We start from the raw sequence: 25,701 nt of genomic DNA, 5'->3' as shown, positions 1-25,701 counted from the left end.
CCAATGAAGCGAGCAACAAGTCAATAGAGGAAAAACACAAAACTATAGACACTTTGGTCAAGTACTACTATATTTTTAAGAGGACAAGTGGATATCATTGAAAAGGGGGGTGTCAATGCTAATTGATGCCCAAGGAAGAAAGTTCATGTATCTAAGGTGGAAATAAAGTAATAGAGATTGTATATGGGTTGCAAACACACATGATATAGTTTTTATGGAGCGACTTCCCCAAGAACATTGATCCATGCCTACCATCCTACCATACTACACCCTCATTGGTTCATTTGTTCTTGCTTTCATGTGATTTTGGGAGAAGAATGGATAGATCGATGAGTGTGAGGGATGTATCGGCTATGTGAGAGTGCTTGAACCAATATAAGTGTTCCATCAAGTTTGATGGTCGAGCTTGCAAAAGCTTTGACATTTTGGTCATGTTGCTAGGTATTTGGTTTCTTCAAGAAAATAAAGCGAAGCAAATGAGTGGTAGATGGCTAGGACTCAAGAGGGTAAGTTGCTAGAGATCTTTGGTTAGAATCCCACAAAGATGATATCATGGAAACTGCACAAGCTTCAATAAATTGCATGTTGCCTTTTGCTTCATCATTTTATTTTCTCATGCACAATTCTCATCATCCCTTGTTGTGGTTCAGTTGACTCTGGTTCACAATCAAAGTGTGCTAACTTATCCTTTGTCTTTGTAGTCCTTGCAATAGTATCATCACCTTCCCCACCCCTCAGACCTCTTTCGCATTCTATTGCATCCTCTAGGGATGTTGGTAGTTGTATGACACCATCTCATACACCTACTTATGCCGTAGTGCAATTAGCACCAATGAAGCGAGCAACAAGTCAATAGAGGAAAAACACAAAACTATAGACACTTTGGTCAAGTACTACTATATTTTTAAGAGGACAAGTGGATATCATTGAAAAGGGGGGTGTCAATGCGAATTGATGCCCAAGGAAGAAAGTTCATGTATCTAAGGTGGAAATAAAGTAATAGAGATTGTATATGGGTTGCAAACACACATGATATAGTTTTTATGGAGCGACTTCCCCAAGAACATTGATCCATGCCTACCATCCTACCATACTACACCCTCATTGGTTCATTTGTTCTTGCTTTCATGTGATTTTGGGAGAAGAATGGATAGATCGATGAGTGTGAGGGATGTATCGGCTATGTGAGAGTGCTTGAACCAATATAAGTGTTCCATCAAGTTTGATGGTCGAGCTTGCAAAAGCTTTGACATTTTGGTCATGTTGCTAGGTATTTGGTTTCTTCAAGAAAATAAAGCGAAGCAAATGAGTGGTAGATGGCTAGGACTCAAGAGGGTAAGTTGCTAGAGATCTTTGGTTAGAATCCCACAAAGATGATATCATGGAAACTGCACAAGCTTCAATAAATTGCATGTTGCCTTTTGCTTCATCATTTTATTTTCTCATGCACAATTCTCATCATCCCTTGTTGTGGTTCAGTTGACTCTGGTTCACAATCAAAGTGTGCTAACTTATCCTTTGTCTTTGTAGTCCTTGCAATAGTATCATCACCTTCCCCACCCCTCAGACCTCTTTCGCATTCTATTGCATCCTCTAGGGATGTTGGTAGTTGTATGACACCATCTCATACACCTACTTATGCCGTAGTGCAATTAGCACCAATGAAGCGAGCAACAAGTCAATAGAGGAAAAACACAAAACTATAGACACTTTGGTCAAGTACTACTATATTTTTAAGAGGACAAGTGGATATCATTGAAAAGGGGGGTGTCAATGCTAATTGATGCCCAAGGAAGAAAGTTCATGTATCTAAGGTGGAAATAAAGTAATAGAGATTGTATATGGGTTGCAAACACACATGATATAGTTTTTATGGAGCGACTTCCCCAAGAACATTGATCCATGCCTACCATCCTACCATACTACACCCTCATTGGTTCATTTGTTCTTGCTTTCATGTGATTTTGGGAGAAGAATGGATAGATCGATGAGTGTGAGGGATGTATCGGCTATGTGAGAGTGCTTGAACCAATATAAGTGTTCCATCAAGTTTGATGGTCGAGCTTGCAAAAGCTTTGACATTTTGGTCATGTTGCTAGGTATTTGGTTTCTTCAAGAAAATAAAGCGAAGCAAATGAGTGGTAGATGGCTAGGACTCAAGAGGGTAAGTTGCTAGAGATCTTTGGTTAGAATCCCACAAAGATGATATCATGGAAACTGCACAAGCTTCAATAAATTGCATGTTGCCTTTTGCTTCATCATTTTATTTTCTCATGCACAATTCTCATCATCCCTTGTTGTGGTTCAGTTGACTCTGGTTCACAATCAAAGTGTGCTAACTTATCCTTTGTCTTTGTAGTCCTTGCAATAGTATCATCACCTTCCCCACCCCTCAGACCTCTTTCGCATTCTATTGCATCCTCTAGGGATGTTGGTAGTTGTATGACACCATCTCATACACCTACTTATGCCGTAGTGCAATTAGCACCAATGAAGCGAGCAACAAGTCAATAGAGGAAAAACACAAAACTATAGACACTTTGGTCAAGTACTACTATATTTTTAAGAGGACAAGTGGATATCATTGAAAAGGGGGGTGTCAATGCGAATTGATGCCCAAGGAAGAAAGTTCATGTATCTAAGGTGGAAATAAAGTAATAGAGATTGTATATGGGTTGCAAACACACATGATATAGTTTTTATGGAGCGACTTCCCCAAGAACATTGATCCATGCCTACCATCCTACCATACTACACCCTCATTGGTTCATTTGTTCTTGCTTTCATGTGATTTTGGGAGAAGAATGGATAGATCGATGAGTGTGAGGGATGTATCGGCTATGTGAGAGTGCTTGAACCAATATAAGTGTTCCATCAAGTTTGATGGTCGAGCTTGCAAAAGCTTTGACATTTTGGTCATGTTGCTAGGTATTTGGTTTCTTCAAGAAAATAAAGCGAAGCAAATGAGTGGTAGATGGCTAGGACTCAAGAGGGTAAGTTGCTAGAGATCTTTGGTTAGAATCCCACAAAGATGATATCATGGAAACTGCACAAGCTTCAATAAATTGCATGTTGCCTTTTGCTTCATCATTTTATTTTCTCATGCACAATTCTCATCATCCCTTGTTGTGGTTCAGTTGACTCTGGTTCACAATCAAAGTGTGCTAACTTATCCTTTGTCTTTGTAGTCCTTGCAATAGTATCATCACCTTCCCCACCCCTCAGACCTCTTTCGCATTCTATTGCATCCTCTAGGGATGTTGGTAGTTGTATGACACCATCTCATACACCTACTTATGCCGTAGTGCAATTAGCACCAATGAAGCGAGCAACAAGTCAATAGAGGAAAAACACAAAACTATAGACACTTTGGTCAAGTACTACTATATTTTTAAGAGGACAAGTGGATATCATTGAAAAGGGGGGTGTCAATGCTAATTGATGCCCAAGGAAGAAAGTTCATGTATCTAAGGTGGAAATAAAGTAATAGAGATTGTATATGGGTTGCAAACACACATGATATAGTTTTTATGGAGCGACTTCCCCAAGAACATTGATCCATGCCTACCATCCTACCATACTACACCCTCATTGGTTCATTTGTTCTTGCTTTCATGTGATTTTGGGAGAAGAATGGATAGATCGATGAGTGTGAGGGATGTATCGGCTATGTGAGAGTGCTTGAACCAATATAAGTGTTCCATCAAGTTTGATGGTCGAGCTTGCAAAAGCTTTGACATTTTGGTCATGTTGCTAGGTATTTGGTTTCTTCAAGAAAATAAAGCGAAGTAAATGAGTGGTAGATGGCTAGGACTCAAGAGGGTAAGTTGCTAGAGATCTTTGGTTAGAATCCCACAAAGATGATATCATGGAAACTGCACAAGCTTCAATAAATTGCATGTTGCCTTTTGCTTCATCATTTTATTTTCTCATGCACAATTCTCATCATCCCTTGTTGTGGTTCAGTTGACTCTGGTTCACAATCAAAGTGTGCTAACTTATCCTTTGTCTTTGTAGTCCTTGCAATAGTATCATCACCTTCCCCACCCCTCAGACCTCTTTCGCATTCTATTGCATCCTCTAGGGATGTTGGTAGTTGTATGACACCATCTCATACACCTACTTATGCCGTAGTGCAATTAGCACCAATGAAGCGAGCAACAAGTCAATAGAGGAAAAACACAAAACTATAGACACTTTGGTCAAGTACTACTATATTTTTAAGAGGACAAGTGGATATCATTGAAAAGGGGGGTGTCAATGCGAATTGATGCCCAAGGAAGAAAGTTCATGTATCTAAGGTGGAAATAAAGTAATAGAGATTGTATATGGGTTGCAAACACACATGATATAGTTTTTATGGAGCGACTTCCCCAAGAACATTGATCCATGCCTACCATCCTACCATACTACACCCTCATTGGTTCATTTGTTCTTGCTTTCATGTGATTTTGGGAGAAGAATGGATAGATCGATGAGTGTGAGGGATGTATCGGCTATGTGAGAGTGCTTGAACCAATATAAGTGTTCCATCAAGTTTGATGGTCGAGCTTGCAAAAGCTTTGACATTTTGGTCATGTTGCTAGGTATTTGGTTTCTTCAAGAAAATAAAGCGAAGCAAATGAGTGGTAGATGGCTAGGACTCAAGAGGGTAAGTTGCTAGAGATCTTTGGTTAGAATCCCACAAAGATGATATCATGGAAACTACACAAGCTTCAATAAATTGCATGTTGCCTTTTGCTTCATCATTTTATTTTCTCATGCACAATTCTCATCATCCCTTGTTGTGGTTCAGTTGACTCTGGTTCACAATCAAAGTGTGCTAACTTATCCTTTGTCTTTGTAGTCCTTGCAATAGTATCATCACCTTCCCCACCCATCAGACCTCTTTCGCATTCTATTGCATCCTCTAGGGATGTTGGTAGTTGTATGACACCATCTCATACACCTACTTATGCCGTAGTGCAATTAGCACCAATGAAGCGAGCAACAAGTCAATAGAGGAAAAACACAAAACTATAGACACTTTGGTCAAGTACTACTATATTTTTAAGAGGACAAGTGGATATCATTGAAAAGGGGGGTGTCAATGCGAATTGATGCCCAAGGAAGAAAGTTCATGTATCTAAGGTGGAAATAAAGTAATAGAGATTGTATATGGGTTGCAAACACACATGATATAGTTTTTATGGAGCGACTTCCCCAAGAACATTGATCCATGCCTACCATCCTACCTATATGCTTCGAGCACATGAGAAGAAGGCAAGAGACCTTAAGTTACAAAAAAGAAAAAAACCCATCACTTCCTTTTCTATAACTGTAGCCCATTTTGGGATGAAGCTCTTGGTAATCCTCAAACCCTATCATATGCTCATCCAAGCTCTCAGTAATCCATCATCTTGAATCCATTCTCTACACCATAAGTAAGAGGAATGGAAGAGAAGAGAAGAGAAGGGGGCCTCCCTATCATATGCTCATCCAAGCTCTCAGTAATCCATCATCTTGAATCCATTCTCTACACCATAAGTAAGAGGAATGGAAGAGAAGAGAAGAGAAGGGAGGCCCAAGTTGGCTCAATACATTTTGAGTTGTGCCATCTCAAGCTTCTTCCTCTTCAAGCTATGTACTTACTTGTGGGGTGTTTTCAAGTTTATTTGGCTTTAAAAAAACAATTTGATTTTTAAAAATTCCAAAAGGGAGAACCTTTTGGCCATGCTAGGGCTCTCAAGAAAAATCACATGATTTATAAGCTGCTATTTCGCAAAGAAAGGGCCATGCTAGGGTTCAAACGAGTGGCGGCAAAGATATATCAAAGGGGTGTGTTTTTTATGTTGTATCCCCCAAATGGCTGAGACTTCCATCCTCTTTCTGCTAGACCCACCCTCTTTCTACCGATCCCTCCCCTCTGAAGAGCCTTGGCACTAAGAAAAAACCTCGCTTTACCTTCTTGTAGCACATTGTGCCTATGCTGCACTATTCACACCAAGGAGGCGGAAGGTTGGTCATGTTTTATAGTGTTGCCATTGTGCCTATGCTGCACTATTCACACCAAGGAGGCGGAAGGTTGGTCATGTTTTATAGTGTTGCCGCCTCTGTCTCAACCCAACCTAAGACAGGTTTCACATTCGGTGGGACAGCAACCTTGTGCAGGATCGTTTTTTGACATGTCACGATTCGAGGCATGCGAAAAGGTGTCCTCATGAGGATAAAACCGTCCGGCTTGTCCAGGCCACCCAATCGCGCATAACAAAAACAACTTTAAGCCTGATCAAACTTGAACCCCTTCTGTGCATGACGCGTACAAGATCTAGAACCACTAGGCCAATCATCATCTTCTTATGTAGGCTGTAGCCATTAAAATAAAGTCATTTTGACCTGATGGTGTGAAACCATGGGACACCCCTTTCAAAAGGTGCTCCTAAGTCCTAGCTCCATCCGAACTTGTATGCAACGAGCCTAAGTTGTAAGCCCTAGCTTTAATTAATTACATACTCCTCACAATTTTGAGTAAAACAATATAGAGACCAAAAATAGAGCACTACGCCTTAAGTGTAAATTTTTTGATACTTTTTAATATAAATTATGATTTTGTTAGTGTTCACAAAAAATCGAGGTTCAATGTAAAATGAAATTGTTAAAAATTTAAAAAAAACTTCAAAATTGAAAGAAAAAGGTTTAAAACCTCAAACTTTTGAAAACTTTTAGTTAGAAAAATGACAAATACATGTAATTTGATTCAGAAATCCCTGCAAATTTTTGAGTTAGAGGTTTTTGTATCTGCTACCAAAAATGTTTGTCCTGAACACTGGATTCTGTTCTCGTATAATAGTCATATTTTATGTCTAAATTAATGCAAATCTAAGTACAAAAAGGTCAATAAATGTACAAGAAAGAAACTGTTGTATGAAAGAATAAAAAATTATGCTCTCCCTTTTAAGCCATTTGCCCGCCCAGGAGTTTCCATGGTCCGTGCAGTTCTTTCTGTGCTCGAGGCGAGCAAAACCTGTCTAAGTTCTAACCTCACTAGAAGACTCATCAAGCGTTATCTGTTCCATCCTCTGTGGTTCCCCTTCTGTTTTGTGCTCCTGACGTCTGTCCACAACACTCGCTGAGCCCCACCAGCAACAGCACCCTGGAAATTTGGTGGGGGGACGATGGCAGCGGCACATGGAGTAAGAAGAGGCGGTGGTGCAGGAGGCCAGGCAAACGCTGAAGGTGGCTTCCCCCAACTGGGAGTAGAAGAGGAGAAGCTTAGACGCGTCATCTTCCTCAGCCGCTGGTTTTCTTCATCCATCCCTTCGCCACTGAGCACCCTCTTCTTTTGACATTGCAGGTGTTGTTGCTGCTGCTGCTGTCCCCTGTCAACTGCAAACTGGTGTGGGTGAGGAGGGGGATGCTGAGGTGGCCTCTTGGAGGCAGTTGCAGGTGCAATGCTGCCGACACGCCTTGCTTGCGGAAGCACCACACCATGATGGCCCAGGCCATCTCCTTCATCCATCATCATATTGTAGGTCCTCTTTTCAGCATCTTGAAGGGCCTGCAAATGAGGTGACCGGAAGCAAATTGCCCCAGAACGTGATCTTGAAACTGGTGTCTGCAGCAACATAGAATTGGATCTTAGAGGTGTAGCTGCTTGCAGATTTTCTTCTCGGTACGGTTCTATCATTTCAGATGAAGGGTTGATGCCAACAGGGGATGGGACAACTGCAGCAGCTGTAAAGGGCTTTTTGTTTGGCATTACGCACAGTGATGCTCGTCCTGGCCTCTTTGTGGTAATTCTGTATGGTAAGAAATCATCAGTAATGATGTTTTCCCCTGCAGCTATGCGTTGTGGCATAATGCACATTGAGGCCCTCCCTGGACGCTTTGGAAGGACCCTTGATGGTTGTAAATTGTCATCATGAGCGGTGTTTTCTGCACGTGTGACTTCTTCCACGTCGCTCTTCTTTGACTCCATCACAGGTGAAGGAGCAAAAGGAGCCATGGAAGCTCTTCTGGATGGCATTATGCAGATGGAAGCTCGCCCTGGGCGTTTTGCTTGGTAAATTGCTGGGAAGTTGGTGTTATCAGGTCCTTGAAGGGCATTTATATTTTCTTTTTGCTGCCATACCTGTGTTAGCCTTTTCTTTCGTCTTTCCGCATTATCCATGGCCACTTTCCCCCTATTGTCCATTAAGTTATCACGCAAAGGTTGCCTCTTACAATTTTTCAGACCTTGTGATGTATGACAGTCGAAAGACAGAGTTGCCTGGCCTGGTCTCTGTCCAGCAGAGTCGCCAGGCTTAAGTCCCTTCTTCAGATTTTCTATCGTCACCTTTTGCTTCTCAATTAAGGCGAGCTGTTCTCTTTGCTTAGACTCTGAAATGGACCTAGCTTTTCTCTCGATCGCAATAAGCTCATCATGTTGTTTAACCTGCATCACAGAAAAGCAGCTATCAATAGGCTGGCATGAAAAAAAGATGGACGGAGTTCATCATATCCAAGGTGTCATGTTACGTTGACCTTGGCTGAAAGGGCCTTGCAGAGTTGCTCTTTGACTTTGAGAGCATCTTGCAGTTCTTTAATGCAGTCATCTTTTAATCTTACTTCTTGTTTGGATTTCTCAATCTGTGAATCAGTGTAGCAGGATTATAGTCACGATCTGTAGAAGATATTGGCAGTTCTAGAAAAAAGCACGTAGAATAAGAAAAAGAACAAACTGCTACCAGTTTCTTGTATTTCAAAAGCTCAGTCGGGTCAAATTGTTTACGAGCGACACCCAATTCTACACTTCTCGCTCTACTGGCAAAATTGAGCGAGCAGAGTGTTTCTCCCAAATCTTGATCGCTGGGACTGACTTGAACAAACATCAACGTCTTTGATTGACCGCCTGTTCCAATTCTACAAATTAACCGTGATACTGATTACAATTGTGAACTTCTCGTTAATAAAATTGAGGTACGAGTTCTCACTCAACGAGTCTTGCAGCAGGTGTGTCAGCTTGGAATTCCTGCAGAGCAACAAGTTGCATTAGATCTCCAGCTTGTGCTCTGTAGGCTTGTACTTACTTTGCCGCAATAAAACGATTGCTAAGAATGTTAGGCTGAGTACCTGTATGGCACATGACCGTTCCTGCTAGTGAGGGCTTGTATGACATCACCCAAGGCCGATAGGGACTTGTTTATGCTCTGAGCTTCCTTGAGGCGTTCACCTTGGACATCTGTCTTTGCAATTCGTTCGCTTCCAGCCAGATCGACAAGCCACAGCTTGCTTTTGATGCACTCTCCCGTCATCAAGCTTTCCCCTTTAACCATTACACAAAGCATGCTACAGTGTACGTCCGATGTCAGGATTCTGACAAAACCTACCTGACCAGAGCTTCATGGTTAATCTCACACTCAACTTACCAATGAGATCTGCTACTATGTTCATTGGCATTGGTAGATCCAACGGCTCTAGCACTTGTGCCTTTGTGAAGAACATTCCATACATCATCAATGCAATTTACGCTAGCTTCTGTCACGCCAGGGACATAATGTACACCATCACCGTTCTGCCTGATTTCAAGCCTTTCAGCACAAACATAGAAGCCGTAAGTGTGACGACTGAAGCAGGCGTCAGCCGGAATAGGGTTAGTATTAACAGTTTTAAAATGGCAATTTACAGAGGGCTTAGATTTAGGAACTCACTTCTTGGCATTTTGTCCTGATACGGCAGGTGCTGCTAACAGGTCTCGTATCTGCTCGTTGTATACTTCAAGCACACTGACAGAGATGTCATATTTATGCTGTCCCTTCCGCTCTGTGATCACATGAAAAAGATTCTCGAGCGTGCGATATGTAACCCCTCGATTAGCTTCAGTACCTTCCATTGTGAATGTTTTACCAGTTCCCGTTTGACCATAGGCGAAGATGCATACATTGTATCCATCGAGTACAGATATCACCATGGGAGCAACATCCGCAAACACATCCACTGAAACATGGGAACCAAGGATTAGAAAGAACTTGATCACTGCACGTACATAAGACGCTGAACAAGGCATGAAGATCACCTTGAGTGTTTGAGGGTGTGTACACGCGATCAAATTCAAAAGTCTTTTTAATCCCTCCATTGGCATGTACGATGAGTTCATTCTCATGAGCTGCATCGAATTCCAGTACCGATAATCTTCCAGCCTTAACCTCTTTCTCGGTTAAGGGACGGGATCGGCAAAATACTCTAATGTTCCCTGTAACATCAAGTAATTTCTTTCAAACTAGATCAAGAAATAGCAATGGTTCAGAAATGATTAGGTGAGGGCTTGAGCCTGCCTTTCAATTCCAGAACCTGGTTATAGCATTGCCGTAGATCCTGACTTTGCCTAGCAAACTTTCTTTTGAACTCATCGAGTTCAGCCACTGCATCCATCAATGAAGGGTTGTAAACCAGCATGTGCGCAGACAGCCAAAAATATACCATATTCTTTACATCAAGCAGATAAGTGGATTCATGTGAAAACATCTATCTGCCCCTTAAAGAAGCCTTACCAAGACAATTTATCTGGGCCGACTTGCAGTCCAGCTCATGCTGAAGCGTTTTCGTCTTGCTGTTGGCTTCATTCAGTTTGTTCTCTAATGTTGCTATCTTCCGTGCAGTTCCCTAGATCCACAGTCATCGCTTATCAAGGGTGATGATAAGAGGCGAAAACGCAAGGTATGATAGACCATTAGAGAGCATTCAACAAACCTTTTGCAATCTGGTTTCGTCAGCACGCCACTGCGAGAAAGCTACCCCTTCGATATTTCCGCTGAAACGGCAGTCTGCAAATTTCAAGGGTTGAACATAAATCTTGATTTTACATACCCTTATTCCAGCCATTCAGATAAACACATATTTGGTTAGTACATCCCCGCACCTTGAAGGGAACCTCTTCTCAGGCAAAGCTCATTGACTGCAGGACTTCCAGTTATGCCACGTAAAGAGATAGACAGTCCCTTGTTTCTGAGGGCAGCTTTTGCATTCAGCAAAATTAATGGTACATTTGATCCGACTGATAGCGCACCAAGCTTGGCTGCAACCTGTGGATGGCCATGATAAACGTGACATGTCTGGTTTGGTTCATCTCATGGCATGCTCCAATTTATCAGCAACGATGCTTACCTTCTCATCTTGCACAAACACGTCAAAAGTGTGGATTCCGTTGAAGAGATTCATGTTGAATGATCGTGAAACACTGTTGAAAACCTGGAGGTTGTATCTTGCAGCATTGTTGCATGCTACAAGTTCTTTTGTGTTGCGAGCTGCGAGCTCACATCCTGTACAGTGTTGGAACGGTTCTTGAGCCCCTGCATTAAGCTCATTAAGCTCTTAATTTAGATCTTACCTCAAATTCACTCTCCTTGCACTCAAAACCAAGGAGGGGAAGAACTCACAATTAAGGAGAGCAATGTCATGCATTAACATCTCTGGTTAGCAATAATATTCTGAATATACGTATCTCACTAAATGCAAATATCAGCATCTGATTTTAAGGATTGTCATTACTGTTCAGGATTATCTTGCATCTATGCTCGTGATGTTAGTCTTCAGAGGGATGGGATATAGTGACTTCACAATCCTCCTCTGAAGACTAACCATTAGAATTTAATGACTAGCTCAGGTTACCATTCCCTTTCTTTTGTGTTACCAAAACTACTTTCTACAAGAAATCTAACAGAGGTCACAATTCTCCTGCTTGGTGTTCATAACAATGCTTGAAAATTGACCTACCTGGACTGTTTCTACAAGAAATTTGGGAGTCGTGGTCTAGTTGCTCTCCCATAGCGACTTCCGGCGGCATACAGGAGGCCTGTAGGTTGAACGTCTGGTACGTTTTCAGGCACGGATTAGTCTGTCGCGTCCGGTTTTCTGCGAGCTCTGCTCTGGCTTCGTCTTCACATGCCATGGCGGAGATCTCAAGCACACGGCATCCGTCTACCGGAGTGTCGAAAGCTGTGGAAACTTCGGTAAGCATGAAAAGTTGTACGGCGTCTGAAGGAGAAGAAGAAGAAGGAACACAGAGATCGCTGGAATCACTGCAGTCCGTCATGGTATGAGTCGCGTCTTCTTTCACCATAGCTTCGTCCAGAGGTTCAAGCTTCATGGTCATATGAACACCAGAGCAGAGCAGACGAAAATTTTCGAAATGGAAAACAGGAGAGCTTGTTAATGCGTAAGTACGCCAACGGTCACAATAAGAAGGCTGCGCATTAAGGATTTATTCAAACCGGTTCGCCTTTGTCCGCCATTGTACACAGTATTGGGCCCCTGCCCGTAACGTTCTGTCTAAGTAAGGCTATGCTTGGCTGAAAGAGCTAAAAGCCCTCTCTTATCAATACTCAAAATTACATCCGGAGCAAGGCTGTAACGGACCTCCACCAGTGCACCATACTCTTTTCCACCTCTTACAGCCTTGGGTATGTGTACTCTTTGTAAGTTGGCTTGTGGACATGGTTGCAATACAAAGGATGCTCCCATTCTGCGAAAACATTAAAAAATTTTGACATTATGCGAAAGCTGCTTCATAGTGAGAAATAATGAATACTAGTGTTCTTTATGTTCACCCCCTCCCCGCATGTCGTATTTTGGTTTTCTCATTCATCTCTCTCTGAACCCCCTAGTGCTTAGTGCTTCCACCTGCCTTCCATTGTTGCCCACCTATTTGGCGTAGCCACCCACTCATCCTTCATAGACATCACCTACTTGATGCATTGTTACTCTCACTAGTTAAGCCTACCCCCTGTGTTGCTTTATATGAGAGAGAGAGAGAGAGAGAGAGAGAGAGAGAGCAGAAACACCCCCCCATGGCAAATTGCTTGTGGTGATATGTGTCTGTGTGTAGCATACGAGAGAGAGAGAGAGAGAGAGAGAGAGAGAGAGAGAGATTTAAAAAGAGAACATGACAATGCGTGGGTCCTCATTAATGAAAATTTTTCCTTTAATTCAAAATTTCAAGTTTTAGGCTTCCTTGAGATTTGAAGCCACCTTACCACAACCAAATTTTTGTAGAAGAGATCTTAAAGTACACATTGAATACTTTGGTATGATGGAAAGATAAAAGAAACAAATTACACAATTTGTAATATGAAAGGGTAGATATGCATTTCCATTAGGACATATATAGCCGTGTATATACGTGTAATCTCTTTTATGCATCAAATCACATCATGAATTTGTCTAACTAGTAAAATGTTCTTTGTTTGCATCCTTGAGTGCAAAAGATATATGAATGCACTATAAAGTCAAGTATAAGACATATACACATATTTTTTATTTGCATCCTTGATTATAAAAAATAGTTTGCATTAAATACTCCAACGAAAGTTGGGATTTATCAGGTCTCAGGTGTCAAGATTGTGGGAGAGAAGGAATGAGTCTCACTTGTAGCTTTCTTGCTTGCACAATGGGGGAATATACACAGAGGTGGAGGCTGAAAACAGTTTTCCTCTTCTTAGTTGTGTAAGCCAAAAAAACTCTCATACAAAGAAATAGAAGAACCCTATATATGGGTCTCAAACCAAACTCAACTAACTAAGGTGGCATACTAACTGAGCCACGAACTAGAGTAGATAAGGATAGCTGTCATGTAGCTATTATTCATGGGTGGTGTACCAACCGCATCTGCAACTGACACGTCGGTGACATAAATGCACAACAGTCACCCTGGCATATCACGAGTGGAGCTCGATATCTCAACACTTCCCCTCGAGCTCAATCCCAATTCCTGCACACCAAGCAGGTCTCTGAACTTGCGCAGCTTCTCTGCGCCCAATGCCTTCGTGAATATGTCAGCTACCTGATCCTCTGTGCTGATATAAATTAGATCAATAAGACCTAGTAAAACCCTCTCCCGCACATAGTGATAATGCACCTCAATGTGCTTTGTTCTAGAATGATAGACTGGGTTATTTGCCAAGTGTATACTACTCATGTTGTCACAATAAATGACAACTGGCCCATCTGTAGACTGATGCATATCATAAAGTAGCTTATGCAACCAAGCTACCTCACATGCAGCCATTGCTGCGTCCCTGTACTCAGCCTCTGTGCTCGACAAGGCAACTGTAGGCTGTTTCTTGCTGCTTCAAGTGACTGCAGCACTCCCAAAAGAGAACACATATCCACTGGTAGATTGTCTATCAGAAATACTACCAGCCCAATCAACATCAGTGTATCCATACAACTGTATCTGAACCCCAGTCTCATAAAGTAGTCCATACTGCAATGTGGACTTCACATACCTGAGTATGCGTCTAGCCGCATCCAAATGCGGTTTCCTTGGAGCCTGCATAAACTGACTTACCAGTCCAACAACATAGGTCAAATCTGGCCTAGTAATAGTCATATAAATCAAGCTTCCTACTATGCGTCTGTACATAGTAGGGTCTTCCAGAAGCTCACCTGCATCTGCGCTCAGCTTCACATTCTGCTCCAAAGGAACTAAAATAGGCTTACAGCCTGTCATCCCATATTTGGACAGCATGTCCAATCCATACTGCCTCTGCAAGAGCTGTATCCCACTTGGTGATCTAATCACCTCAATGCCCAAGAAATAACGCAGCTCTCCCAAATCCTTCATCTCAAACTTCTGCTTCAATAGCATTTTCACATGAAGGATATCTTCATCACTGTCACCTGTCATAATCAAATCATCAACATAAATGACAAGTAACATAATACATTTCTCTGTTTTTCTCACATAAAGTGAGAAGTCTGCCTTGGAAATCTGAAAGCCAATAGTGACAAGATATTGTCCTATCTTGTCATACCATACTCTAGATGCTTGCTTCAAGCCATACAATGCTTTCTTCAACCTGCAAACAAACTCAAGATGAACAGCATGCACATAACCTGGTGGCTGCTCCATATAGACCTCTTCTTGCAAATCACCATGCAAGAAGGCATTCTTTACATCCATCCGATGTAAAGACCATTCCTTTGATGCAGCCATAGCAATGACTGCTCTTACGGTTGCCATCCTTGCAACCGGATTGAATGTTTCTTTATAGTCAATGCCATATGTTTGTGCATACCCCTTGACTACTAATCTTGCCTTGTATCTGTTCACAGAACCATCTGCATTGTGCTTCACCTTATAAATCCACTTACAGCCAATTGCATTCTTACCTTTAGGCAAAGGTACCAATTCCCATGTAGCATTTGCTTCCAAGGCATCCATTTCTTCATTCATGGCTTTCTCCCATTTTTCTTTTTCCATGGCTTACTCAAAAGAAGTAGGTTCTGGTTCCTGTATCACTTTGACCATATAGGCATAGTGAATGGCTGTAAATCCATCATATTTCAGCCTATCCACAGGATACCTAGCTCTGGTAGACCTGCGCAAAGTAGGTTCACTCACACGTGCTCTCAAAACATCCCTGTTCTTCCTTACTCTAGGTGTAACAATAGAAGGAATACCCAACTCATCATCAATGCTCTGTTTTGAGCCACTGGATTCACCATCCACATAAGAATGACCTGCATTCACATCAAATATGGGCTGATCTACCTTCTCTTTTCCTTTTCGTGATGCCTGCATACCACTATCTACATTGCTTTGAGAAGATTCTCCTGATCTCAATCTGTCTGTCCATGGCGAAGAATGTGAACCACTGCTAGAAGACGTTCCAAGTCCACTAATATTTTGTGACTGCTGCTGTGAATTCTGTGCAGCATTACCATTTTGTGCATCTACATCATCAATCACATTTACTGGTTTATACCAACTACTTATCTCATCAAAAACAACATCTCTACTCACTGTAAACTTACGAGCAGAAGGGTTATAGCATCTATACCCTTTCTGTTGTAGAGAGTAACCAATAAAGATGCACTTCTCAGCTTTTTGATCCAACTTGGATCTCAACTCATCTGGTACATGAACATAGGCAATGCAACAAAAAATTTTCAAATGAGAAATATGTGGTTTCCTACCAGTATACCTCTCCTCTGGAGTCATCCCATGTATTGCTGCAGTGGGAGTCCTGTTCATTATGTAGACTGCTGTAGCAACTGCTTCAGCCCAGTAAAAATCTGGCAAGTCTTTTTCATTGAGCATGGCATGAGATACCTCTCCAATATGCCTATTTTTCCTTTCTGCAATTCCATTTTGTTGTGGGGTATGACTGCATGAATATTGCTGCTTTATGCCATGCTCCTGCAGGAACCTTGCAAACTCATTTGAGAGGTACTCTCCCCCTCCATCTGACCTTAGGCATTTTATTTGCAGGCATGTTTCTTTTTCAACCATAGCTTTAAGAGTTTTGAAATGCCCAAAAACTTCACTTTTCTTTTTCATAAAATACACCCAAACTTTTCTGCTATAGTCATCAATAAAAGTGACAAAATAATGACAGCCTCCAAGAGATGCAGCTTTAGTAGTCCACATATCAGAGTGGATTAATTCCAATGGCTTCTTACTCTCTTGAACATGTCTAGGAAATGGTTTTCTTGCCTGTTTTCCAAACTGACAGGCTTCACATACCTTATGCATTTCTACAACCTTGAATTTAGGCAATCCTGCAACAATATTTTGAGCCTGCATTGATTTAAGTCGCTATACATTAACATGACCAATGTGTTTATGCCAGATATCAATATCTGCAACTACACCGGTCCCATGTGCAAACATTGCTGCACTTAATGCAGACATGTCTGCATCCAACGTAAACATTCTGTCCTTCTTCTTTCCTTTTGCTATCAAGCGACCTTTATTTTTCATATCCTCAACAAAGCATCCATGAGGATTAAATCTGACCTGCAAGCCCTGCTCAACCATTTGACCAACAGAAACTAGATTCTTGGTGATATTCGGGATATGAAATACATCGGACATGTATTTCTTTTTCCCATCCTGCATAGACAAAGGAATTTTTTCAATCTGCACAATAGGATGTGCAATATCATCACCAGTCTCCACAAATCCTGGTTTTTCCATTTTCCTTGCATCCTCCATCCATTCTGCATGACCTGTCATGTGGTTTGATGCACCTGAGTCAACATACCACACATCGTTGCTTTCTTCTGCACTTGTCACAGAATTGTTCATGTGCTGCACCATAAACAAATGCTCATTTCTATCATCACCCTGTCTACTAGAAGATGCATAATTCCCTTGTTGCAATTTTCCATTCATGATGTCATTATGTTTTTTATAGCAGTCTTTAGCCATATGACCCATTTTACCACAGTAGTAGCATTCAACATTGCTATTTGCATTTTGGCCTCTTTGCCATCCACCACGGCCTCTTTGGCTCCCCCTGCCTCTAGAGTTACCACGTCCTCCTCCATAGGACTGGTTTTCTTGAGTCTGCTGCATATTCTGATTTCTACCACGGCCTCCAAATCGGCCTCCTCTACCTCTGCCTCTACCTCTTCTAGCATTTGAGTAGAAGACAGTTTCTTTTGAAGTTCCTCCTGAAGAAGATGCACCACCATTTCTTTGCTCCTTAGAAATTAGAAGAGCAATCAACTCCTCAAAATCAGGAAATCTTTCACGGACGGAAATGGATGTTCGAAACTGTGCATAATCCTTTCCTAGACCATTCAAGGTCACAGAAACTAAATCATCATCTTCCACTGGCGACCCAATGGAAGCAAGTGCATCTGCAATCTTCTTCACCTTCATGTGGTAGTCATTGATGCTCATATTTTCTCTTTGCACATTATGCAACTCTTGCTTGAGCTGCATTTTCCTGGCTTGCGTATTTGTGCTATACATTTTTGACAAAGTATCCCATGCCTCCTTTGGCGTACTTGCATCCTGAATATGCACAATCATAGAGTCTGAAATACTGATAGACAACCAGTACATAACTTTCCTGGCTCTCTCATGCCATGCTTTGAATGCCTGCATTTGCTGTTGATTGGGAACATAAGGAAGAACTGCTTCTTCTTCATTTCCTGCAACAAATTCCCAATATCCTTTTCCCATAAGGAAATTCGTCATTCTAAACTTCCATGCTTGGAAGTTGTTCTTGTCAAGCCCTTTCCGCAGTATATATTGCCCTGTTGCTTCATCGCGAAGGGCGTCTCAACCTGAGACAATGCACTCTTGCAATTTCCAGCTATGCTACCTGCAGAGATCTGCTCCCAAAACAGAAAATGAAAGCAACACTGCTCCTCTTACTAGAACACCGCGAGCTTGGCTTGCTTTCTTGAGCTCCTTACCACGAACAAGGCTCTGATACCATGTCAAGATTGTGGGAGAGAAGGAAGGAGTCTCACTTGTAGCTTTCTTGCTTGCACAATGGGGGAATATACACAGAGGTGGAGGCTGAAAACAGTTTTCCTCTTCTTAGTTGTGTAAGCCAAAAAAACTCTCATACAAAGAAATAGAAGAACCCTATATATGGGTCTCAAACCAAACTCAACTAACTAAGGTGGCATACTAACTGAGCCACGAACTAGAGTAGATAAGGATAGCTATCATGTAGCTATTATTCATGGGTGGTGTACCAACCGCATCTGCAACTGACACGTCGGTGACATAAATGCACAACGGTCACCCTGGCATATCACGAGTGGAGCTCGATATCTCAACATCAGGCACAACATATGCAATCTCTTTTATGTATTAAACTCTTAAGCCTTCATCTAAACACTTATACACAACTATAACATGTAAACATATTCTCTTTTTGCATCCTTGTGTGTATGAAATCATAGGTCATTATGTTGAAATGAATCATAGAGTTAGATATAAGACATAAGCATGCAAGGATGCCAATATACACAATTGTATCTAAGGGTTACAAAAAGGCACCCGATGTGAGCAAAAAATAAGACTTTCTCCAAGGGATCTAACAAAAATGGAGCTTTCTCTTTTTTTTTAGGAATGGATTTCATATTCAAGTATAATGTGGATAGATGAAGTAGAGTCAGATGCTACAGTTTGTTTTGGACATTGTGCTAGGAATTTTGGCTTTTTTCCAATATTAATAAACCATAAAGTTAGATATAAGACATTCTGCCATCAATTACAAATCTCTTATCAACAAACCATGAAGTTAGATTCAGATATAAGGCATTCTACTTTCTGTCTATGCCTATCCAATTGTATATAAGTATCACAAAAAAGGGCCCTAATGTTAGCAAAAAATAAGACTTCCTCCAAGAGACCTAACCGAAATGGAGCTTTCTTTTCTTTGAGGAATCATGGAAAAAATTTCATCCACAAGTATAACATGCATATGTGAAGAAAGACTCCACACTACAATTCATCTTGGTATTGGCATGGGAAACATGATAGCCTTTTCTCTCTTTGTTACACCTACAATTGAAAAAAATCACAATGTAAATATAAGTACACACACGCACACACGCACACACACACATGTTGAGATGTTTGCAATCACACCTACTTCAGTCTCTTTGGAAGGAGCAATGAGGGCTCAGGACAAGAATCCCATAAGCACAGTAGGAGGATGTGTTGCCTAGACTTTCTTATAAAGCATTGTACTTGCTTCCTTTTTTCAATGAAATGATTGTACTCTTTTCTTTTCAGTAAAGTGTCTATGTCATTGTACACACACAAGATTGTGTTTATGAGTCCCAGTCTCCGTGGGAGCTTTCGCTCAACCGCCAAGACCCACGGACCGCTTATTGTTTCAAGCATTCCAAGGAGCTCTAATGGCTATCTCTCACCTAGCCGACGCGCCGTCGATCCTACTAATGTAGTGAGCTTACCTTGATACCGATGTGAGTAGCCTCCTCCCTCGCACACCTCAGTAGCTCCACGATTCTTGATGCTAGCTCAAGCATCCTCAAGCCTCCTCCATCTCCAAGCTCCATCCTCCATAGCCGCGCGCGCGAGAGAAGAGAAGAGAAGAGAAGAGAAGAAGAGAAGAGGAGATGGTGAAGAGCTTCACCCACTTGATCCCTCACTCCCACACACTCACTCTCTCACACTCCCTCTCTCAAGAGCACACACAAGCAAGAAGGAGAGAATAAGAGAAGAAGAAGAGAGCTCTTGTTAGCCACACACCAAAGAATGAGCTTCCATTCATTTTTTTAACTTTATATACAAGCCCTAAAATCCCATGGGGACCCATCCCCTTTTTTACATGACCGGCCATTGTGGCAAGGTCATTTTTCCATTTTACTCTTCTAGCATTATGCCTTTAGCCTACACCCGTCTAATATTTTACAATTGGCACAGGAGGGAGCCTGGCGCTCTTTTACAAGAGTTTTTCAAGTTTTTGAGGCGTCTTTCATTGAAAATTGCGCTTTTTGTCCCGACTAGCTTTAGCGATCGCATGTGTGTTTTTTCTCTTTTTCCATGCTTTTCTGCTTTTTCCTTTATTTTTGGCCATCTTGACTCGGGGTTAACATTACCCCCTCCTAGACGGGTGCCAATCCCATGGCACTTCTGTGTTGTTGCAAAGTGTTAGGCAGTTGGACAAATGATGATGTAAAGGGGAGGGCCACGTGGAGATTTAGGTGCTTGTGGAAGCTGAGGAAGGATGGTTGTCGGAGAAGTTAAATGGATAGCGAGTGGTTGACGAGGCCTCCGAATTTGGTGGTTTATTGCTTTCTATGATGCCTGACAGGAGAAGGTGCTGTGCTCTACCTAAGGGGAGTGTCTACCATACCGTGTTAGTGTACTGTGCTCGTGCTAGTGGAATGGGGAGGTGGGTCTAACCGCATGCATAGTTGAGACTGCAGCACCTTCCATGCTGTCGTGTCTCCGCTAAAGTGTCCTCCCGCAATGCCGCTATGTGCTTCTGAAAGCACATCGTGCATCTCATGCTCACACACGCATCTACGCAGCAATCCGTCTTGCTCCAGCCTATAGAGTTGGCCTGCAATCAACTGATAGGGTTAAATAGATGGGCATCAGGTAATTCATCTCAACGATACCTTGTCCAGCGGCTTCTCCCATGGGGATGCGTGACATGTGATCAACCATGTAATGCTGTTTTCCCTTTCGTACTACCACGGAGAAATCGAACTCTAGAAGCACAAGGAGCCATCGAGCTATGCGTCCTATAGCGCAAGGTTTGTTTACGAGATAGAGCAAGGCTTGATGGTCAACGAAGAAGGTAAAGGGTGTGGCCAAAAGATAATGCTGGAATTTCTTCACAGCGAACACCATGGCTAATCCCTCTCTTTCTATTGTGGAGTAGTTCATTTTCGTCTCAGTGAGTTGTCTGCTAGCAAAGCTCACTGGATAATCTAAGTTGTGTTCGCGCCAGGTTGGCACAACATTGCCCCCACTGTAAACTTAGAAGCGTCGATGTGCACGTGGAAGGTAATGGTCCAATCTGGGGCTCGTAGAATTGGTGCTGTTGTTAGAGCCTTTTTCAATTCTTCATACGCTTGTTGGCATACCTCGGTCCATTCGAAGACAATCAGCAGCTTGTATAATGGTCTGGCAAGCAACGCATAGTTCAGTACAAACCACCGATAGTACCCCGTATGGCCTAAGAAGCATTGAACTCCCATGTAGTTAATTGGGGGTGGAAGGTCAACAATAACCCTGACCTTCGAGAAGTCAGTGGCAATGCCGTTATTCGACACCACGTGCCCTAAGATGCATCCGTGCTTCACCCAAAACTGGCACTTTAAGGGGTTCAAGGAGAGACGATACAAGCGACACCGCTCAAAGACTGCGCGGAGTTTGTCTAAGTGTTCGATCCAGGTCGAGTGGACACAAAGATCATCAACAAAGACTTCTAACACCTTGCAAAGCATATCCTTAAAGATGGTGCACATGAGACATTGGAAAGTGGCAGGGACATTGGTCAACCCGAAGGGCATGACTATGTATGCAAAGACACCCCATTCAGTGGCAAAGGCGGTCTTGTGCTTGTCCGCAGGATGCACTTGCACCTGGTTGTACCCTGAGAAGCCGTCCAGAAAACTGTAGGCTTCCTTGCCTGCCACCCTCTCAAGCATGTGCTCAGTGTACGGCAATGGATAGTTGTCCCTCTTCGTAGCAGCATTCACCTTCTTGTAATTGACGCACACTCAGATTTTTCCATTCTTCTTCATCACAATGACTATGGGCGATACCCAGTCTGTGTGCTCAATTTCGTAAATGAATCCAACTCTCATCAACTTGTCGATTTCCTCTTTGACAGCATGAGCGATACACAGTCCGTGTGCTCAATTTCGTAAATGAATCCAGCTCTCATCAGCTTGTCAATTTCCTCTTTGACAGCATGAGCGTGTTTTGGATTCATAGGGTATGATCGCTGCTTGACCGGCATTGTGTCTGGCGTTATGGGTATGTTGTGAGTCATGACACTCAGATCTACCCCCTTAAGCTCCTCTAAGGACCGGGTAAACACATCTATATACTCTCACAAGAGAGAGACAAGACTCATTTCCCCTTCCTGTGCTAAGTCTACCTCCTTGACTTTGGCTGGTCCCTTGATTGGTTCGCTCATCTGCCCTTAACGTTTGGCACCTAACAGAACTACTACCCTATCCCCTTTTTTGAACTTTGTGAAGCGTTTAGGGAGGTCCTGCGGCTTTCGCTATTCTTCTATTCGTGTATCCCTGGGTTGCTTTGCCTTTTCCTGCCTTAACCGTCTGTGCCTCAAGTGGACGGGTAGGTCCCCCTTGGTACGTCTAGTCGTGGGCGGCCTAGGGATCTCTGGATCACTATCCAAACTAACTTCCGATTCATAGTCAAACCCTCTGTCTTTGCTAGAAGAGGTGGTCTCCCCTGGTGGCCGCAATTCAGATGGTGATTCAGTCCTAAGTACTGATGTCGTTCCTGGCTCGGCTAGGCCTGCTTGCTCAAGGTCTATGGCTCCTACGTGTTCCAACCAAGCGTGATCATATTCCATGTGCATGACTCCTTGCTCTACCCTAAAGGTCTGCCTTTTCTGTGGCTTGGAGTCTGCTCGTATATACTCAATTTCTTGTCCTTCAGTGTCGTATTCTACGGTATCTACTTCACCCTCGCTCTCATCATTGAAGGATTGGCAGTCTTCGTATTCGTCGCTAGAATCTTTGTCATCCGACTGCTCGTCGTCTCCTAGGGTTTGGTATGTCTCGTGTCATTGGTCAGGAACTAGGGCCCAATTATACATGAGGTTTAAATCATGCACCCTGGTCCATTGCCACTTGGATTCCTCTAAGAGATCCTGGAGTGGTTTGAAGTTTGCAACTAGATTGCCAGCCAGCTTGTCCGTTAGGTATTCCAGTATCCCCTGGAGTTCCCTTCTGTTGGATGATACTTGGAAGGTGACAGACTTAGGCTTTCCACGAAGGCTTCCTGCCATCATGCAGATTGGTATAGAGAGTGCTTCGTTAGACTTGCCGATCGTTTTGATGGCTTGCTCATACGCCTCATGATCTGAGAATGGCAGGTCGATTGTAGTGAGAACGTGCATCCAATCCCGTCATCCTCTGGGCATGGGATATACTTGGTCAAAGGCCCATAAGAATTCTTGACCTGAGTTTTACCCTTGAGCATAGCAAAGATGGCGTCTAGGTCGACTGGTGAGGTCTTCCAAGTGTCCATCTCTATCCTTACGGCATCCGTTCTATTGCCAAGGAAGATCAAGCCGTTACCCCAATCTTCGATGACTCTAGCATTGCGCATCCAGGGTCGGCCTAATAGGATATCGCAGTCCACTCCCTTCATGACTATAAAGTCAACAGAGAACTGGACACCTGCGATCTTCATTGGCCAATTCTTAAGTACCCCGAATGGCTTTACTCTCATACCGTTTGCTAGTGTGACATTAAACCTAGCAGTTTCGATAGGTGAGTTTCCCCAAGTCTAAAGCACTGCGTGGCTAAGCACACTAACCCCATCTCCCATGTCTACGATTCCCTTTCTTGTTGTGTCACCTAGGGCTAAAACCGGCAAGACCGCATGCATCTCGGAACCTTCCCAAAAGGCATTGACAAGCTCGGTATTTGCATTTCTGCGTCATTGTCTTGAGGGTCTGCCCCCGTGACCTGCTCTCGTGACCCTTTAACCCACTGCTTAAGATCTTGCCATAGGGTAGGATGCTGCCTAAGTAGATCTCGTAGGTTAAGTGTTACAGGGGTAGTCACTAGCGTGGTCAGGAGATCGTTGGATACTCATCTTTCCCCCAACCTAGATTGTCCTGGCCAATGGCCGCGACTGATTTGCGGCTCTGTAGCATTAAGGCTTGGTCTTAGTGGCACTACTTGTGGCACGGTTGCTTCTACCGACTTAGGTTGGGGCGGTGCTATTGGCATGCTTACGTTGGAGAGATCATCGATCTCATCCTCTATGATAGGCTCAGCGTCCTTGAGATGCTCTTGAGCCTCCTTCACCCATTCCTTCACCTTTTCTATGGCCTCTAACTGTCGCTTTGGATGCGGATATTCCCCTACCTTAGCACTTTCCTTTTCGGCCGTCTTAGGGGCTGAAGTCTTTGCCTCTACGTCTGAAACCTTCTTTCCAGCAGGCAGAGTCGTCGCACTCTCGGTTTTTAGTGCGACTTTAGCTTCCGATCTCTTCTTCTTCCGCCTGCGGCTTTTCTTCCCTATCGAGGCTATGTGTCAAGATTACTAGGTCATGGCAGAGAGATGCCGGCCTGCTTCGTTTGGGCTCGGGTCATGACCCGCAATGGGATAGATGTGGCCTCCCCATCGAGGTTTTTGACACCAAACAACCCCAATGGGACAGATGGTACATTGGCTGAGCTAGAAGATGGCTTTCGCTTTGGGCAATCTACGAAGAGATGGGTGATTCCACACTCTGCGCACCTTTGGTCAGCCTTGTCTCTGTTTTGCTGCTCTCTTTCAGGGCAGCGTGATGAAACATGACCTGGGTGACCACAAGTCCAACAATCCTGCATCTGCCCTCCTAGGCCTCTACCTCGTCCTCTTCCTAACACCATCGCCGGCATGGGTCGATAATCCATGAGGACAGCGTTGCCCTCGTCGTCGTGTGAGACATAAGGGTATATGTAGGTCTCTTCCTCATTCAACTCCTCCACGTAGTGGACTAGAGCGTCACTTGGTGGATGGGTCACGTAAGGACCAGGTGGTCTAGGAATGCCTGTAGGGTTTATGTCCATTCTAGGGATGGCTAGTTTCATATCGTTAGGCGCAGGAAGAGCCAATGGGGCTCCCCTTCCGAAGAATGGATGCGGCCTGTTCGCTAGGTAAGGCTGGCCATAGGGTTGTGAGTATGGAAGTCTTCTTGGTAATCTACAATGCGCGCCATCATGGCCGAACCTACTGCAGTTAGCACAAGGTCTTGACCTAGGGTCTTGACATTCAGCCGGCAGGTGGTTTCCGCCATAGTACACGCATTGGACGTGCGGGCGCTTTAGTCGTCTCAACATGTCTTGCAACTTGGCTAATTCCATCTTGACATCAGCCAAGCCTTGGTCTGTCTCAGTGGCTTTCCCCTTATCTTGGGATGATGGGATTGATCGCTCACTAGAGGCTGACACTCTCTCTGAGCTTCGCGAGTTGGTCTCCTCTAGATTCGAGCTCCTGGAGTTCCGCTCCTTCAACTGATCATCGACTCTGATGGCTTCCTCAAACACTCTAGCTACCGCGTCTCGTTGCAGGCTTAAATTGCCCACCAAAGCCTTATATAGCTCCTCGTCTCGAATTTCGCTGATGAATACAGTCGAAACTGCTCTTTCAGTCAGTCGCTCGCCCAGAGGGATTCTCTTGAAGAGACTCCTCACATGGGTTACGTAGTTGCGGATGTCCTCCTTCTCTTTCTGCTTGACGTTCATCAAGCGTACTAGT

At 43.3% G+C, this 25,701-nt stretch overlaps 1 protein-coding gene across 1 annotated transcript; it reads right to left on the bottom strand.

The window, feature by feature from the left end:
• Positions 1-6,743: 6,743 nt before the first annotated feature.
• LOC148013093 (uncharacterized) lies at positions 6,744-12,196 on the bottom strand. Its single transcript, XM_087668095.1, has 14 exons — positions 11,731-12,196; positions 11,122-11,306; positions 10,877-11,039; positions 10,708-10,781; positions 10,509-10,620; positions 10,293-10,379; positions 10,034-10,210; positions 9,669-9,954; positions 9,387-9,548; positions 9,091-9,306; positions 8,952-8,989; positions 8,706-8,869; positions 8,503-8,607; positions 6,744-8,413 (listed from the first exon to the last, which is right to left on the bottom strand). Exons 1-14 carry the CDS (start codon positions 12,107-12,109, stop codon positions 7,043-7,045), a joined length of 3,519 nt encoding a protein of 1,172 aa, XP_087524221.1. The 5' UTR covers positions 12,110-12,196; the 3' UTR covers positions 6,744-7,042.
• Between the last annotated feature and the right edge of the window lie 13,505 nt (positions 12,197-25,701).

Source organism: Lygodium microphyllum, chromosome 26, assembly GCF_053477565.2.
Source record: "Lygodium microphyllum isolate KBCC chromosome 26, Lygodium_microphyllum_v1.1.10, whole genome shotgun sequence".
Lineage (NCBI taxonomy): Eukaryota > Viridiplantae > Streptophyta > Polypodiopsida > Schizaeales > Lygodiaceae > Lygodium > Lygodium microphyllum.
This window is presented reverse-complemented; position numbering and strand designations above follow the sequence as displayed.